Source organism: Pelecanus crispus, chromosome 3 (genome assembly GCF_030463565.1).
Source record: "Pelecanus crispus isolate bPelCri1 chromosome 3, bPelCri1.pri, whole genome shotgun sequence".
Taxonomy (NCBI): Eukaryota; Metazoa; Chordata; class Aves; order Pelecaniformes; family Pelecanidae; genus Pelecanus; species Pelecanus crispus.
The window spans coordinates 130,893,117-130,911,832 of record NC_134645.1 but is presented as its reverse complement, the minus strand read 5'-3'; the positions used below and the strand labels follow the sequence as shown (position 1 = coordinate 130,911,832).

The window sequence follows — 18,716 nt, the reverse complement described above, 5'->3', positions numbered from 1 at the left end:
GATAGCAGGTGAACCCTACCAAGGCTACAGCCTGAGAAACTTTCAAAAGCTGCTAAAATTCAATTTGTAAAGCAACAAGACAAGTTGACACCACAGCACAAGCTAGGACACGCTGCACTGAAGACTGTGTCTAATCAAAATGAAGCATAACCAGAAACAAAAGCAACAGGAGAGCAAAAGGAGAAGAAGGATGTGGGCTACATAAAACCAGCTAGCTAGAAAATCATCCTGCAACACGCTTGCCGAACTCTCAAGTACTCCCTTTAGAGAAACACAAACTCTTCTCAACTTGTGAGAGGTGCCAAACCTCCGAAACATAGGCTGGACTGGGACTCTTGAAGGACTGCCTCTTCTTCTCCAGTGCCATCAAACCAAACTAACTCAGGCTGGCTCTGCAGGAGCTCGGCGAGAGCGGAAGCATTAACGACTGCAGGAACAAAGGTCGAATCTCACATAACTCACTGGCCTCAAGCAAACTCCTCTCTCCTTCCATCTCCATGGCTCGGGAGCTGCCTTCAGCCTCCACAGTAGCAATCACTATCACTACAGCCAGCTACGAGGAGGTCCCCATCACACGTGAACAGTCTTCCCACAAAATCCTTGCTTTTGCTCTTCCCCATCTGGGAGGGCTCTTCCACTACTGGCTGACATTTCTATCCTCTCAGCATCTACTACCTTCTTCCTTCTTCCCTCTCCAATCCCCATTTTCTTCCCATCACGCTTTCACACCAGTTCAACCCTGTCTTTTGGAATTCCTTGCCAACAGATTAGCTCAGGCAGGTGACTCTTCTTCTCTTTGACAGTCCTTTGGATGAAAAATTAATGCCACCTGGGCATCTCTACAAGTGCCTGCTTTCTGCCAAGACCTAAGGTTAACCAAACCAAACAGCTACTTCCCTTGTTTTAAGGGCCTCTTCCTTCCTCTCCACTGGAAGATTCTGCCTCGGCTAACCCCTACATTAGTTTTATGACTACAGTTTTATTTATGGTTTTTTCACAAGTATTACGGTGTTTTTCTGAGACTGTTCAAGGACAGTATTACTCAAGACCTTGAGTAGCCTGAGGGGAGTAAATGGAGACTTGCTTCATAAATAAAAATTATTTTCTTATTAGAAGTGGAATTTAAGCTGCATCAATAACTTGATTATTTGATGCCTAGATCTGTTCTTGAATATTTTTCTGCCTCACAGCCACCAAAAGCACTCAAAAACCTCACTAATGACTTATGGAACATAATAGAAAGTAATTTCCAAACAGTTAGCCTAATTGGTTGTAATCTGACATTTTGCTACAAGCAAAATATTAAAAGTTTAAAGCCAAAACACATCCCCCACAAAGTAGAAGAAGAACAGAAGCAAAATGAGGTCATTTCAAAAGAAAGAGAAACTTGAATTGCCCTTCTCTAACAGTATATTCCAACTCATTGTTCTAAAAAGTTGGAGGGAGATATTTGAGTGAACAGCCTGTGTTTTCCCTGCTCTGAGACAGCCTGCAGCAAAGCCTTTTAGGAATTCTGCAAGCAGCTTTGAAAAGTGCCAAAACCCTTTAAAAATATGATTCTATACAGGATTACTTCTGAGTGAAATCAAGTCAGTAATATACTACTTCATTCTTCCTCTGATTCATCAGCAGGAAGGCAAGGGTCCATTAGCAAACGTACAAGCCAAAAGTGACATACGGCTTTGAATGATTTATGGTACCAGTTCTGACGTGACAGACAAGGCTGGAGGAAAACTGAAGACGACTGAAGTGATAGCTAAGTGGGGTTTTACAGTTCCACCTCAGGATGGGACACCTTTAAAAGATTTGAGGTTAAAAAAGGATTTTAAAAGCTGAAGAGAAATTAATTGTTCAATTTACAATCTGTGTCAGAATTAACTTAATAAGTACATCTAGTCTAAGAGTGAGATTTAGCTACATTCTTTAGGATGGATCTTTTCTTTTGGAAAGCTCTGACATCTAGAGGAGGAAAGTACCACCTATAAATATTAGCTCCTAACTCTTGGACTACTCAATAAATGGCTCTTCCATTTCTCTCTGCTGAGACCTGGAGCCTGACCATTTCATAGCAGCGACATCCTGCACTTCCGTGCACCAGCAATACTACAGCTAAACCCGCAGGAGGAAATTCACTTTGGATTCTTTCTTTAAGTGTCCAAAAGAAAATCTCTAACATTTTCAGTTTTGCACTACTGCCTTTAAGGTAGGTATTAACAAAAATGTGCTTTGCTTATCGAACCATAATCTCTCTGTCATTACGTATGATTATCGTTCTTAAACATCTTTGGTAGGTGACTGGAATATGCAATAAGAATGAAGGCAAGTTGTATGAGTGTCAGAAGTGAAAACACAAGAGAAAAATAAATTCTTTCAAAATCTCAACAGAATTCTCAGACTTGCAATAAAAAAAAAAAAAAAGATTGGCTTACTTGCCTGTAAGGGATAGGATGAACAATATATTGCATACTCTCCTATGTAGCACAACTGTTCTTTTAGCCATAGGTCCAATATGACAAGGGATAAATCACAGGCCTCTTGCGAATATATTTTGTAATCCCTAGAGATACTGTGTGCCTGGAATGACTGTGGTTCATCTATCAACAGGTGTTGTTTCTGGCTATGTCTCACTCTCTGTACTTGCCAATGTCATCTCTCCTCTCCAATACTCAGCAGAAAAAGGTATCTGGTGCAGAGAGCATGCTGTTTGCTGGTAAAGTACCTCCAATAGATTATACTGCATTGTAGCTACTCAAGCTTGTAGATTATGAATTATGTAGGACAAGAACTATGAGCTCGCTCTGGGCACATGTTCTACTTCACAAAACTGCATTTATTTATGAAGCCATTAAAAAAAAAAGAGATGTACAATGCAGGAAAAGATTTGAAATTATTTGAAAATAAAACATCACAGATAACCCCCCATTTTCTCAAGCTATGGTCTACACAGTATCACAAAGAAATCCATGAAGCTACTGCAGTTTATTAGCTTTTCTTAACAGACATACGCCACACAAGCAAGGAAATGAGCTAAATGTTTCAGCGTTCACTGTTAAATGGGTGTTCAAGCAAACAGGTCAAGACACGCTACTCGAGTATTCCAGAAAGCACACAGCGAGCAGCCACGCTCAGCTTCGCGCTGAAGCTTTCTCACCTGTTGGTGTCCCTGGCCACGTCCTCGTACACGCTCTGCACTCCGATCTCCAGCCTCGTACAGCCGTAGGATAACATGTCACTTAAATGCCGCTTCAGGCAGTAATCTGGTCTGGTCTCTATCGTTATCCCAACGCACTTTGTCAGGCTTCGTTCTGAATATCTGCAAAAAAAACCCATCCTCTATTAAAATTGTGAAGGTGTCACAAATGACTTCAGAAGAGTTTCCAACATCTTCCAGGTGAGAGTTTCTACGTCACTATCAGAATTAAAATCCAGGTTAAAAACCTCAAATATCCCAGCAGCAAGGGAACCCTCAACCTTATTGCAATGCGTGGATGAAACAATACACAAATATGCACACTAATACAAGCCTGGGGTTTGCTTGTATAGAAGAGCACTGGACTGTGGCAGCCTCGCAGGGCTTTTTTGAACAGTACCTGTTAGGAAGATGCTCCCAGACCAGACTGAGCCTTCAGTACTCATCATCTGGAATCTAAGCCTGGGCAAAAGGGAAAGTCGGAGTAGGCAATGAGAAGTGTGTTCAGTTTTGGGGACAAACCAAAGGCAGTCTGAGCACTTGCTCTCGCACAGACACTGACAGTAATACAGGACCTCATGTTAGGGAGAGTTTGGTATAGTCGGTATATTTTCATTTGATTCCCACGGTGTACGGATAAATTGCAGGGATTGGGACAAGATCCAGCTGCGTTCTCACCAGAAAACGTACAAGACTGTCTACGAAAAATTCCACAAATCACCTCCTTTTGTGAGCAAGTGGCACGCTCTCAACTTCATTGAAGTCTAATGCTGAAACAAAATTAATTGTTAACCTTTTTCCCCCTCCTCTCCCATTTATCATCGGATGTCTAACACAAACTAATTATTCCAGCTAGTACAAAAATCCTCTACTGATGACAAATGGTAAGTTACTGACCTACAAGAGAGTAAAAGGAAAGAAAAAAGGAATCCCAAGCAGTCTTGAACCAAAGTTCACAAAAGGAAATCATCAGTCAACATAATCTCCAACACCACCAGCAAGGATAATATTCCTTTCCATGTAGGAATCATTTCACTTGACCATCTTTCCTGCAGAATATGGTGGTTGTATAACAGGGGACTGCGGCACAGGAGAAAAGATTTACAGCAGGAAGAAGGAAACATCTTCTTTTGAAACCATTTGAAACTGCAGAGAATCTGGATAATTCCCAAACCAGGATGTGGGCAGGATTAACAACCACTGTTTGAGAGGAATATCGGTCTCTTTAATGGTCCCAAATGATGAGGAGCTCAGTTTTAATATTAAATGTTGCTGAAAAGAGGACACCTTGAGTAAGAGAGAGATGTTATCCTGATACCTAAAGACTATTGCACACCAAAATCACAAGGATGACTAACTTGAGCTCTTTATTAGGTGTTCTATAAAGATTCATCATCTGATTTCCAGCTCCGGATGGCTGGAAACTTCTGAATCAAAATAAAGCTCCAGAGCCTACCTTAGAGCATGATGGAGGTCCAATTTGACCAAAAAACCCTCCAAAACCAACCACAACAAAAAAACCTGCCCACCCACCGCCCCCCCCCCCCCCCCCCCCGCAAAAAAAAACCAGCAAAAAACCCAAGTGGGCTCAGACTCACAAGCAGAAATATTATCTCCCTTCAAACTGTTAAAACCTAAGATATATAAAGACCAAGATATTTGCGGGATAGACTGTAATGGCTGTCAAAGTAAGCATCTTAAAAAAAAAAAAACAAAACCCCCAACAAAAAAACCACGTAAAACATTTAAAACATTTCCAAGTTTGTGGCTCACTAATCTGACAGATTAACAGAACAATTGTTTATCACGTCAGGGAAAACATTGCCAGTGTGTGATTCATTAACACAGACTGAAAAACGCTCACTTTTGAAGACGTGATTTGCAAGAATTAAAGAAAGAAATTTAGCTAAAGGGGTGGGAATCACCAGATAACTCGCCCATCATGCCAGAGGGTATGTGCTCATATTAAGCACCTGCAATCATGGCCAGAAACACTGAGGGGAGGAAAAAATAATTATATCCCCCTCCTAAGCAAATTTATGGCCAAGATTTAAAATGCTGAATATAACAAACACCAACAGACCCTACCCTAAACTATTACATCTACTAGGGCACCAACGGGATTTCAGTATGGTGTAATGGCTGGTAAAATGGTCTTGCCCAACTCTATGCTCAAAATAGAAGTTGTGTCTTAATGCTAACCAGAAAAGCAACACAGACAAACCCAGAAGAGATAAAGGAACAAAGATGGCATTTCCAAGAAAAGTCACAAGCCTCATCAAATCACCATCTTCTGTAAGACACAGACATTTTCAACCCGAGCCACAAGTCCTCCAGCTCTCCCCAGCAGTCCCGAAGACTTGTAGTGAGTAAAGACAGCGCAGCCTCATACTCTATTTTATTAATGTAAAGTAAAATCTTGAATCGCGTGGTCCCTATTTAATAAAGACTACAGATTCTTTTCAACTAATTGAAAAAGAGAAAGAAGTGTTTGACGGCCACAGAGCCAACAGAGAAGAAAAGACAAACTGATGTATGCTTAAGAGCAACACTTTTTTTTAGCGGAGAAAGCTTTTGGAATTTTTTGGTTTTTATTTTTTAAGAAGTATGTCTTAAAAAGTAGGTCTCAAGTCAGATTTTTTATTATTAATCAGTGATTTATGTAACAATTTATAGAAGATTGGTTATTTCAAGACTGACTTTGCTCATCTCCTACTTTGGGTGCCCAGGTTTCACCGTAACTGCCCACTGGAAACATGGTGGTTTCCCACATTTCTAGCAGGTTGGGTAGGCACATTTTTGCCCTGGCAAATCCGTGCTGAATCTTCCCGGCCACCTTCCTGACCATAGAAGCAGCTTCCACAAAGACAAGCTCCATAATGTTCTTGGGGACCAAGGCGAAGCTTACCAGCCTGTAGTTCTCCTTCACACCCTCCTGGAGACAGACACGACATTTCCAGTCACTGGGGACCTCTCAGCCATCACAATCTCTCCAAGGTGAGATGGAGCTGTCTCACCCATCCCCTTCCACAGACTTGCATGTGTCCAATTTGCCGGTGCTGTCCAATGCACTCTTCTGCTATGGGCACTACCTCTCACCCCAAATCACCACCTAGCAAGAGCAGATCTCGCAAATAAAGACCGAGGCAAAGAAACGCTGCATACCTCAGCCTTTTCCCGTGTCCTTCACCACAGAGTTGCCTGCCTCATCCAGCAGCAGACTCACATTTTCTTTTGTCTTCATTTGCTGACAAACATACCTATGGAAGTCCTTCTTGTTGCCCTATAATCCCTTGGAGTTTCAACTCCAGCTAAACTTCCCTAATGCGCCCTCCGCCTACCCATATCCCTCCTGGGTACCCCATACTTCCTTTCACCTTCTGCACACAGTTCTTTTTTCATGTTTGAGCTCCATCAGGACTTCCCCACTAAGCAGTTAAGCAAAGCTGGTGACCTGTCACACCTGCTCGGTCTCCTGCACATCAGGATGCACTGTCTTTGCAATTTGAGGAGGTTGTCCTGGAAGATCAACTAAGCTCACCTGGCCTTATTCACCCTTCAGGGCATCCTCCCATGGGATCCTGCCTTTCAGTTCCCTGGAAATGTTCAAGTCTGTTGTCCTGAATTCTGACGCCTTTACCCTGCTACTCGCATCCCCCAGGATCTTAAGCTCTAACATCTCAGTCACTGCAGCCAAGACCACATCCCTCCCGCAACCAGCTCTTTGCAAGTAGCAGATCCAGGAAAGCACCTCTCCTAGGCATTGGATGAGCCAACTATTTCAAAATATCATCATAATGCTCTCCAGAAATCTCCTAAATTAGTTGTGTTCCACCATGTTGCCATTCTAGCAGGTATCTAGTGCCAGACTAGATTCAAGGAGTTTTGCATATTGTTCATTAATTGCATATATTCTAATGCTTACATCATTTTCATACCTTTCCATAGCACTATCTCCAGTTTTTAAGCATTCTTCTTGTTGCCTTTGATACCAAAAACAGCCACAGAACTTTGCAGACACACCAGTACTATATCCAGATGGAATATGATTTGCCTATTCCTATCCAATTTTCCACTATTTATACAGTCAAGGGTAATTTGGCTGCTGAATCACACAGAAAGCTCATGATAATGCAACTTAACTCCTAAATATTTTCTAGATATTTCACTGCTTCTCAGAATAGAATCCTGCACCATTCCTAGAAAAACAGCTTTATATTTTCCCATAATAAAGTACACAGCTTGCTCATATACAACGTGCTATGGAATACAGATTTATCCCTTATTTGCCCATCTCCAACACTGATAGCTCCTGCCAACCCTTAGAAACTACTAATTTAACACAAGTATTAAACACAAGGCCCATAAGCAAAACCAACAGACTCCTGTTTAGAAACCATTCAGGTAAATAAAATAATTTTCTGCTACGCCTGTTGTGAAAACCAATGTAATGGGCGACATGTTGTTCTGGTCTCTTTTTTAACGTCAAAATATCTCACTGTACCAAGTCAATTCTCTTGCAGAAGTTTACACATATTACACTTCATTTCTCCAAAACCCCCTGTAAGCTCACTAGCAGGATACAGTGACTTATCAGGATAAGGGACATGATGGATTTGCCTTCACTTAATCTTTAAAAACAACAGACATCTAGCCACATATCCCGCAGGAATGGCATGCTAGCCAAGGCAGATATGAAGAGGGAACAGACTCTATCCAAGTAGGCAGACAGCCTGAGATGCAGACATCTAGAGCTCTGAAGAGAGAGACTTCAGGATACTCAGACACGAGACATTAAGATGACCTTGATGATGACCAGGACAAGCAAAACTATTACTAACTGAAGACCAAGAGGAACAAAATAGAGAAAGCCCTGAGAAATTCGATGAACCCAAGCTGGAAACTCCACCCATGATGGTCTTGTATATGCAAGTTCACCTGATTTCCAGGTTCATTCGGGCATTAATATTTATGATGTGTATTTCTTCTGGAACCTGAGAGTGGAGATGGATTTCACCTTCTCAAGCAGCAACAAACATCCTACAGTATTTCTCCTCCTTCCCTGGAACAGTCTTATTTGTTATTCATAATACAGCAATGCTGAGGAACCCCACATAATCAAAAGATCAATCAAAAATCAAGACAAGTGTATAGCAGAAGATGACAGTGGGGCAATTTTAATAACGGACTGACCGCAGAGGTGAATGACGCAAATAAAATAGATGCTAAGCCATACAAATGAAGGAAATGAGATACAGAGAAACCTTAAGATTTGCACAGACATAGCTATTGTAAAGTCAGTTCTTTTCACCGTGATTACAGAACTGTCTGAAATAGGAAGAAGGAGAGATTATTAATTTTAATCACTAGAGAATATTTGACTGAATTTTCAGAGAAAGCTGGTACATTAAGCAGACCTTCAAATCAGAATCTGCCTCTAAAATAAGCTCTATTTTTTCCAGATCTAAAAGGCACCTACCTCTCCGCCAGACACAGCAGTTTGACATAAGGTCTCAGGCACTTTCTCACTTAGAGAAAAAACAGACAGCACAATTCTGGCATAAAACAACTCATTTAACAAAGCCTCTACTCGCTCTTGATTAAACTTTGGTCTACAGACAAAAGTCTCATCAGCTAAGAGACCTGAACATCAAAGACTTGATTATTTACGACCCATACTACAGCAGCTTCCAAACTCCCTGGTTGGGACCAGAGTGGCAGGATGCCAGACAACACAGAAAGACTTGCCTCATCCCAACAAGCTCAGAAAAGATAAAACTATAAGAATAAAGCCGGTGGGTTAACGCAGCGTGTACACAAGACATTAATCACACGCCTTGAAACCGTTCGTCTGTTTTACACGTTTCGGAGTAGAAGAGTACATAAAGAGGAGGCAAACAGAGAGGCAGAAGAGCAGAAAAAGGCACAAGAAGCAGCAGAAACAGTTCAAAGGCAGCATCAAAGAGAACCAATCACCAAGAGCAAGAAGTGTTTAGGTGTACCCATCTATATGGAAAGAAGGAAGGATCTAGAACAACTCATCCAACCCAACAGTCCCCAAAACCTTGCCTGCAGGACATTCCAGCATTACTTCAAAAGCTAAAGAAAACCTTCTTGAAGGTGAAGATGGAATAAATTATGAAGATGCTCATATTACTTGATCACCATTGCTGCTAGTGGATTATCCAACAGCAGCAATTTCCACAGAATGCGGTGCTCCACACTCATACACATCGCAGTGAGTGGTCACAGCTTAGCTGGGAAGGGGAAGGCACTGCTGCTCATCTACCCTTAGCCTATCCCCAAGAAAAAAAAATAACAAAACCAAACAGTTGCAAACCTGCCTTAGAAGAGGTGCTTAGAGTCTTGTGGAAAGATGGAAGCGTTGGAGGGCTGGGTGGGAAAATCAAGAATTTGAATCAGCAGCCAAAGGAGCCCTCAGCAGAAGGTTCCTGGCCTTAACTTTGTGAAAGATTGTGAACATCCAGCATCTCAAACAAGTCTAACATCTTGAGAGAACCCCTTCTTGTGCCCTTGACTACGAGGAGCATGGTCCTAGGTGTAACACAATTACAGGTGTTCGAGACAGACAATGATGTCTATACATGTGGAATTAAGACAGAGTGACATCATGGGTTTCTGAAGAGGAAACTGCTGATATAATACGCAAGCATCTTACGTACCACATCCTCACCTACTACTTAAATGACCTCCTCCTCCTTGATCTCTAATAGCTCTGCTTTACCACAATGCCAATCTCTGAAACACAGCTAGCAATAATTAATTCAATATCTACAATTTCCTGCTAGTAAACAAGACAGGTGGCATCTTACTCACCCGATATTTTTCAAAAGTTGCATGTTTGATGATTGCCCAGAGCAGATATTTTTGAAAGCTCAAATGCCAGTTATTTGGCTTTATACTGCTCCCTTTTTATTACAGCATTTCAGTGTTTTCTTTATCACCCCTACCAGGAGTACGACAGACTGCTTTGGTTTCTTAGCAGCACCAGTTTCCCAAGGTTCAGTTTTCAAATACTGAAAAAGTTACAGTTACTTAAAACGCAGTCATTTATTGACTAAAATATAATTTTCCTATTTTGATAAAGTAACAGTATTTATACCCGCTAAAAGATAAGTGAGAACAAATAATTTTTTTTGGTGAAATGCCACTAACAGGTAAGTCATATGTAATTATGCTCCCTCCTGCTGCGTCACTTGGTGTTAGAAATCCAGGATAGGATCTGTGTTCAAAATAGTATCTATTCTGAAGAAAAAAAAAAAAAACCTAGAACTTAGCAGCTTTCTCTCTTTCTTAATTTGTTTACCAAGTTGCAACCACAATGAACGGATCTGACATCTGAAAATCTTCCGAAGAAAAAGCACAGCACGAGCACAAGCGGCACAGTTATGTTAACACACTTCAGGCCTAATCAAAATAGGGCTATTTGCATGGACTAATTAAATGCCTGGCTGTAACGACAAGGAGGTAATGATGTCGGCCATCAGAGGGAAAGGCGGGGCGGGGTTGTTTGGTTTATTTTTGTATCGTTCACAGCTTTCATGGAGGAACATCACGTAGGAGACCTCTGGGCACGGAGGCTGCAGCTTTGCTGGAGGGACCGTGCCGCTCGCGGCAGCCAGGACGGAGCCGTGCACGAGAGCCGCTCTGCTCTCACCGCGCTGGGCTAATAAATGCACAATTATTTCCAAAGCCATAATCACTGCCTATTCTCAGAGGACATCTGAGCAGGCCCTGAAAGGCTTGTCTTAGCTCAGGAGGCAAAAAAAGGACACTGAACAGAAAACCCCGACAGGACCTTCTAACACTGCAGGCTTATTTCCTAAGCTCCCATCCATCAAGTTCAAGGCAAGAACAATACAGATAATGGTTTTTTTTTTTCCAGCAACAAATTATTAGCAAGCTGTAACTGAAAACACCAGGATGAATAAGCATATGCTAGAGCGAAATATTTCAAGCAAGACAGTGAAATATTTCAAACGAGAAAAACGCATATGCGTGGCTCTAACAGGAGCCGAGTTGCAAGCTCTTTTTTACCTCACTCTGTCAAAACTAAAGGTTTAAGGGAAAAAAGCTGAAACAAGGCTAATACAGGCAGGAGAGCGCTTATCTCCTCCTCCCTTATGCTAGCTCAAATCCGTCCCAGTGAGCAGAGCCAAAATACAGTCTTGGAGACTGAAGTCTTCACACTTCTCCCAGAACAGAAGCAGCGACGCGAGCTACCAGCTTCCTCGCACCGAGGCTTCGGGAGACCGGAGCCTCTGAACTGCCCTCAGATGGCAATCGGGGTGCCACTAACAAACGGGCCTGGTCTGGAGGTGGAACAAGGGACCTGCACGCTCCAGAAACACACAAACAGTGCCCGGGGCAAGTCCAGAGGTCTGTTTAGCGCAATATCCCATCCACTCATGGCCGTTGCAGGTGCTTAGACTAAAGCAGGGCAAGCTGCAGTGGTATTCTCCTTGAACACTTAGAATCGCAGAGTCATAGAATCGTTTGGGTTGGAAAAGACCTTTAAGATCATCCACTCCAACCATTAACCTACACTGCCAAGTCCACCACTAAACTAATTCAGGGGAGAGTAGCAACCCCACGCCTCCTGGCTTGGTGGCTGGATCATTTATAATTCAAGTAAAAACTAGGAATCATTAAGGTTGGACAGGACCTCTAAGATCATAGAATCATAGAATCGTTTAGGTTGGAAAAGACCTTTAAGATCATCCAGTCCAACCATTAACCTACACTACCAAGTCTACTCTAAGCCGATCAAGGGTAGACTGGACTAAACCATGTCCCCAAGTGCCACATCTGCCCGTTTTTTGAACACTTCCAGGGATGGTGACTCCCCCACCTCTCTGGGCAGCCTGTTCCAATTCTTGACCACCCTTTTCGTAAAGAAATTTTTCCTAATTTCCAACCTAAACCTCCCCTGGCGCAGCTTGAGCCCATTTCTTCTCGTCCTATCACTAACTACTTGGGAGAAGAGACCAACACCCACCTCACTACACCCTCCTTTCAGGTAGTTGTAGAGAGCGATAAGGTCTCCCCTCAGCCTCCTCTTCTCCAGGCTAAACAACCCCAGTTCCCTCAGCCGCTTCTCATAAGGCCTGTGCTCCAGACCCTTCACCACCCTTGTTGCCCTTCTCTGAACACAAAGTCCATCATCAGTCCAATCATCAACCCAACTCCCCCATGCCCACTAAACCATGTCCCAAAGTGCCACGTCTACCCATTTTTTTAACTCTTCCAGGGATGGTGACTTGCACAGTTGCAAATTATTTTCTCTTCTGGGACTCCCTGATCCAGAGGTGATGTCTTTAGTTGTAGTAGGTGTCTTCAGGACTTAGCAGCTCTCAGTGGATATTCTTCCTATGAATGCGTTTGGTCACCCCTCAGCCTAACTATGGACTGCACAAAGCAGCACCTCCTTTGTATTTAATTCCCATTTCATCTGATAGCCCTAGTTCTTGCACTGTAGGAGATAATAAACGTTTATCTTTTTTTTTTTTGGTCTTCTCCATGCCGCTCAGGATTTCATAGACCTCTATTATATCACTCTCAAATATTTTTTCCCTGATTCCACAGCATCATTTTCCTTCTCCCCTCCCTTATTTTCAAAACGAACTGAACATAGGTTCAAGCTGTGAAGGCACTGCTGAATTATGCGGCAGCATAACAATATTTCCCAGTTTTCTCTTTATTCCCTTCATTATAATTCCTCACACTGAGTTGATCTTTTAAATAACACCAAGCATCAAGCCTGTGTTTCTCATGGTTATCTACTATAACTTTAAAATCTTGTTCCTGAGTGGCATTAGTCAACTTGGAGATCGTTGTTCTGTAGTAAAATAAGGAAAAATCTTTCTTATACACATCGCTCTACATCTACACTAATTTTTCACCTGCCCTTTCACCACCCACCCAGCATGGTCAAGACCACATATTCCAGCACAGTTTCCTCTGGGACACCACTAATAACCTTCCTCTGTTGTGTAAATTGATCATTTATTCCCTTTCCCAATATTTTTCAATTATTCATGCATGCGAGGCCTTCACTCTTATTCCCACAATCTTTAGATAGGTTTTGGTTAGGGACCTAATTTTTGGAAATCCAAGTAAAGTTGCACATATTTGTCAAATGCTTCAAAGACAACAACTACAACCTAGAAGTTTAGCTGAAATATTAGCCCATTTCAAGTAGCCAGAGGAAAAGAGTTCATCTGCCATAACATGAAAACGTGGACTATGGAAACAAGAACCTCTCTATACTCATTCTACATAAAGAGGGAGGTGGTTTGGTTTTTTAGCAGCTAAAGAAAACAAAAACTGTCATCCTAATAAAGACAACTGAGGTCCAACACATCAGCAAAACACAACTTTTTACAAGATGTTTGAAAGAAGAAAATAGATAAAGTGCTTGTCAAATGTTTGCTTCCTAAGCCCGTACTCAATCTGCTAGATGAGGAGTGTACACACTTGCCTCCACCATGAGCCAGATGCTTTAAATTTCAGATTAATGTATGAATATCAGTAAAAAGAACCCAACCATCCATCTTATATGTGGAAGATGCAGCTAGTCCAACACACCACGCTGATCATTCCAGCTTGGGTTTTCGGCAGCCATGACGAGCAGATCAATGAGCCACATGTGGATGAAATGACAGGTTGGTTGCCTGTGCGCTCAACCAGCCATTCTAAAACTCCTGCCCTTGCTCCCAGGACGCTTGTACAGGCTTTTCATCTCCTTTGATTACCACTAACGGCATTTGAAAATGACAACTAAAGAAAAGAAGCCATGACTGTCATCCTGAAAGTCCTGATAAAACTGCAAAAAGGACAAAGTGGTTCAGATGACCAGAAGTTGAAGGTGCTATGAAGCTCTGGGCTTGCTACAAAAGAGGGCAAGGTTTCCTGTGCCAAAGAGCAACTCCTCTCCTATTTCAGAAAAGAAAATAGTTTACAAGTAATTACATGCCCTCCCAGCCTACCAAACCCACCAAAATTACTTCTGAAGTGGGAAAAAAGCCCACGCACGAGGGTTATCAACCCCAAACAGTATTATTTTCAAACCTATTTGTCAGTTTATGATGCAGAAGAAAAGCTTGGGAAAATATATGCTCAGCACAATGAGAGAAAATTGGAGACACTTGAAGCTATGAAGTTTTAGAAAGAATCAAATGCATTTCTCAGTAACAATTTGGGAGTTTCTGTCCAGTAGTCGAGGATAAACACTACAGAGTCCCACTCTTTGCTTTAAGCATCAGTTCTGTGCAGCGTAGTGGCCATAACCCACACAGTGTCGCAAGGGGAGAAAAGCAGAAGGCTGTAGGCTGTGTTTGGTTAATATTTCATTTTGGTTAATTTTGCCTTCCTGGTATCTTTTCACCAAGCAATATAAAATCTAAAAAGAAGTATCTCTTAGTCCTATTTCAGCTGTCCCTTATGTGGATTCCAGTACAATTTTATTTGACCTTTAGTTAAATTCCACCTCTACCAGGCAATCAATACCAGCTATTCTCACGGGGCAGGTTTTACTCTACATCCCTCTCTCTTTTTATCCACGCGTACAGAAGCAGATAACACATCCCATGACCAGCAAACCATGTCACCACAGCGAGACCGAAGTGCAAGCAGCTCGTCAGCCTGCTACATACAGTGAAACAAAGACTGTTATAAAACTTGCCTGAGGAGATGCCCAAGGTTTGCCCTTGACATCTTTGCTGTGCAATTTAGTTCAGGGAAACTTGAGAGAGCAACAATTTAAATGTCTGTTGCCAAATCAATATGATCAATGATTAGGTCATAATTATATAGACAGTTTACCACGGAACAGTCAATATATAGTTATAGACTCAGGCTAAAAACAGATTTGGGAGAAAAAAAAATCCTTCTATCTAAAATTATGAAACAACACGACAGTCTCTTTTATTAAATCCAAACTGAAGTTCAAGGTTTTCTTGCTACAGTTGATGAGAGAGACAGCACTAGGTAAGACTTATTAAAAAAAAAAATCTAGTTCCAATTTCAGTTCTGATATTGACTCATGGTGGCCTAGGGAAAGTTGCATATTCTTAGTAACAACCACTTCCTAGCTGTTATTGAGGAAAATAACCACTTCTGCCGCTGCGGTGCTGCTTATAGTTCCGACAACTAAATGCCCTAAAAGCTATTGTTGCATAAAGACAGCGTCCAGTAAAGACCTTGCTTCATAGTTCCTGCATCTACCTATTAAACAGGATTCATCTCGCCCCCATCCGACATTCCGATATAAACATTTAGCTTGAGGAAGGAAAACAGCTTGATTGCCGCTTTGAGGAAACAAAGAAATTGTATCAATAAAATTATAAACAGAGCTAATAAAAAGCAGTCATCAACCAAAACTGCCAGTGAAAAGCTATGGTTTAGCTAATCTTGTTCTCTTGCCAAAGCAAATCCCTCACCTATAAAGCTACAGTATGATCTGTCTCAAAAAAAGCGGTACAAAAACATACACGCGCTTGTTTTCTCTGTGCTTGTGAAACCACACGTTCAGGAAGAGGCTTGCTGCGGCAGACTACAAGAACTGATGGTGCCATTTCCCCGGCTCCATGTGCCGTCCATCGTAGCTCCAACTAAGAAGCCAACAGCTACCTAATTTTTAATGGTGATTGAACTTTGGAAAAGTATTTCAGCTTTTAGCTGCTACAGTAGCTTAGAACTGCGTCCTCCCTAGGCACAGACACCCCTCACAACTCCAGTGAAGATGTGTTGGTCCCAAAGAGCAAGTTCCTGCTAAGGAGTGAAGTCAAACATTTCCTACCATGGCTACAACCCCCTGCGAATGGCACAACCTGGCTTAGGATGAGACAAATACACCAGAGAGGAGAAAGAACAGAAGAAGAAAGTACAACCAAAGGCAAGTGACCACTTGTACCTTCCTAGAGGTGGGGAAAAGCAAAGACCTGGAAAGGAGAATGGGCCCAAGAACCAACACTGGAAGAAATAGGAGTATCTTGCAAATCTCTTCTCCCAGGGAACAAGCGATAGGACAAGAGGAGATGGCCTCAAGCTGTGCCAGGGGAGGTTTAGATTGGATATTAGGAAAAATTTCTTCACAGAAATGGAAAAATTTCTTCACAGAAATAGTGGTCAAGCATTGGAACAGGCTGCCCAGAGAGGTGGGGGAGTCCCCAGCCCTGGAGGGGTTCAACAAATGGGCAGAGGTGGCACTTGGGGACATGGTTTAGTGGGCATGGGGGTGTTGGGTTGATGGTTGGACTGATGATCTTAGAGGGCCTTTCCAACCTCAGTGACTCCTAGTTTTTACTTTCATTAAAAAATAATCCAGCCACCAAGCCAGGAAACATGAAATTCTTCCTCTCCCCTTAATTGGTTTAGTGGTGGACTTGGCAGTGCTGGGTTAATGGTTGGAGTGGATGATCTTAAAGGTCTTTTCCAACCTAAACGATTCTATGATTTTAAGTTGCACCAGGGGAAGTTTAGATTGGATAGTAGGAAACATTTCTTCACAGAAAGGATTCTCAAGCATTGGAACAGGCTGCCCAGGGAAGTGGTGGAGTCCCCATCCCTGGAGGTATTTAAAAGATGTGTAGACATGATGCTTAGGGACATGGTTTAGTGGTGGGCTTGGCAGTGCTAGGTTAACGGTTGGACTCGAGGATCCTAAAGGTCTTTTCCAATCTAAATGATTCGATGATTCAAAAAAGTGACGCTGCATCAAAAACCAGCACAGGCTGAAGGAGTCAGAAGTCAGAGATGAAGAAGAAAACACCTCCTGCCCACGCCCGCAATGGAGCTGAGACTCTTGGTGCAGGATCCAGCTCATGGATGCAAACACCTGCACTGAGCTGGGGCTCTCATCTGCCGTGGCAGTCAGTGGTGCCTGGTCAAGAGAGCCCAGAGAGTGACGCAGACCCAGCACGGGTGCCTGCTTCGGCATGAGCTGGATCCCTCCCTGGGCTCCGCTGACTACATCTCCACTGGCTGCAAGGGGAGATCAGGCACCCGGTTGACACGGAAACATCTGAATTGAGCTGTCTTAACTCACAAGCTGAACCCACATCTCACCTCAGAGCTGTTAGAGAAAAGGTGAATCTTATTTATATTGAAGGAACAAAGGCCCTTCCCACTAATTTTTGAATTTTTAGAGCAGCACACAATCTATCTCTGGAGGCGAACCAGGGAAAGGCCTTGCAGAAAGAGAAAAAAGTAGGTAATTGTATAATCCAAGGCCCAGACAGCGGGTGACCAAATTAAGGCTGTACAAACACCCCCAGTTCTGCCAGTTCCCAGCTTTTGAGTACTTGACTTTGCAAACTGATGGGCCACGAGGCGGCACAGAGCCCCAGAGCGCATTAGCTGCAACACATTGCAGAAAGACGTACCTCAAAAGCAAACAGACTCTGCTCTGCCTAGGACAGCCTTCGCAAAACAGGCACAGGAAAACCACTTCTTGACATCCCTCCATGAAAGTATGGAAATTACACCTGCCTTTTTTTTTTTTTTTTTTGCATGCCTACTGCACCCACCATGTTACCAGAAAATGACTTTTCTTTCAAATTAATTTAGCAGTTTACAATACCAATGAGGCAAGCACAGCACAGCTGAGGGAACTATAAGCCACATCTCACTATTTTACCAGCCCATTTTAATTTGGGCTGGAAAACAATCTCTGCTGAAAGAAGGAAAAAAGGTAGTGCAGGTCCCATGTTAGCTCTCCAGGGCACGGGAGCATCAGCCTAGGATCACTTGCATCCTTACGGAGCTCAAAGCAATCGCTAACGTTTGACCCTCTGCACACTTGGAAAACCAGAATACAGTGGCAACTAAGGCAATACTTCCGTAATACAGGGGATGGTGTAATTCTTTCTGTGTCAGGGAGGAAATTAACCCAGAAAGCTTATTTAGTACATGCCCACACCATCTCCTCGTGACATTACCTTTGGATCACCAGCACCGTTTGAACTAGAACCGAATAATAATCAGGGCAAGTTCATATTCATACAGGCGACCAAGCCATGGGTAAAACTCCATCTCCAGTTACCAATCCCAGCTGACCACTCAGATCCCACCCTAGCATTAACATTTTAGTGCAGGTCACTGGAGAACTTGTTATGCTTGCCAAATTACACACGCACAGCAGTGAAGCAGCAAAAATGAGAAAAGTATTCCCTTTGGCAGGTGTTCAGCAGTAATTTGCTGAAAATGTACAAAAAAAAGGCACCGAAATTCATTATTTAGCTTTGACAATGTCATGACCGCTAAGGTCATCATCCTTTCCACCAACATAGGATAAAATACGCATCAATAGCATTTACAAATACTGCTAAATTCGGTGTAGCTCAAATTTCTGTTATGAATAAACACTACTACGTTGTAAGCCTTTGACAAAGGTATATTTGGCTCCAGCATCCACCTTAGAAAACCTAAAGTCACATAATATCAGATGTACTGTTGCACGTGCACAGAAATAGGTGGGTATGGCTTCCTCACATCTACCTTCCCT

At 42.5% G+C, this 18,716-nt stretch overlaps 1 protein-coding gene across 3 annotated transcripts in view; it reads right to left on the bottom strand.

Moving 5' to 3' along the window:
- Positions 1 to 18,716, bottom strand: part of ELP3 (elongator acetyltransferase complex subunit 3) — a 99,031-nt gene that overhangs the window by 59,027 nt on the left and 21,288 nt on the right. For all 3 annotated transcript variants that reach the window (XM_075707443.1, XM_075707444.1, XM_075707445.1), the window contains exon 8: positions 3,152 to 3,313. In XM_075707443.1, coding sequence (XP_075563558.1) covers positions 3,152 to 3,313 — 162 coding nt within the window. The remainder of the gene's footprint in view (positions 1 to 3,151; positions 3,314 to 18,716) is intronic.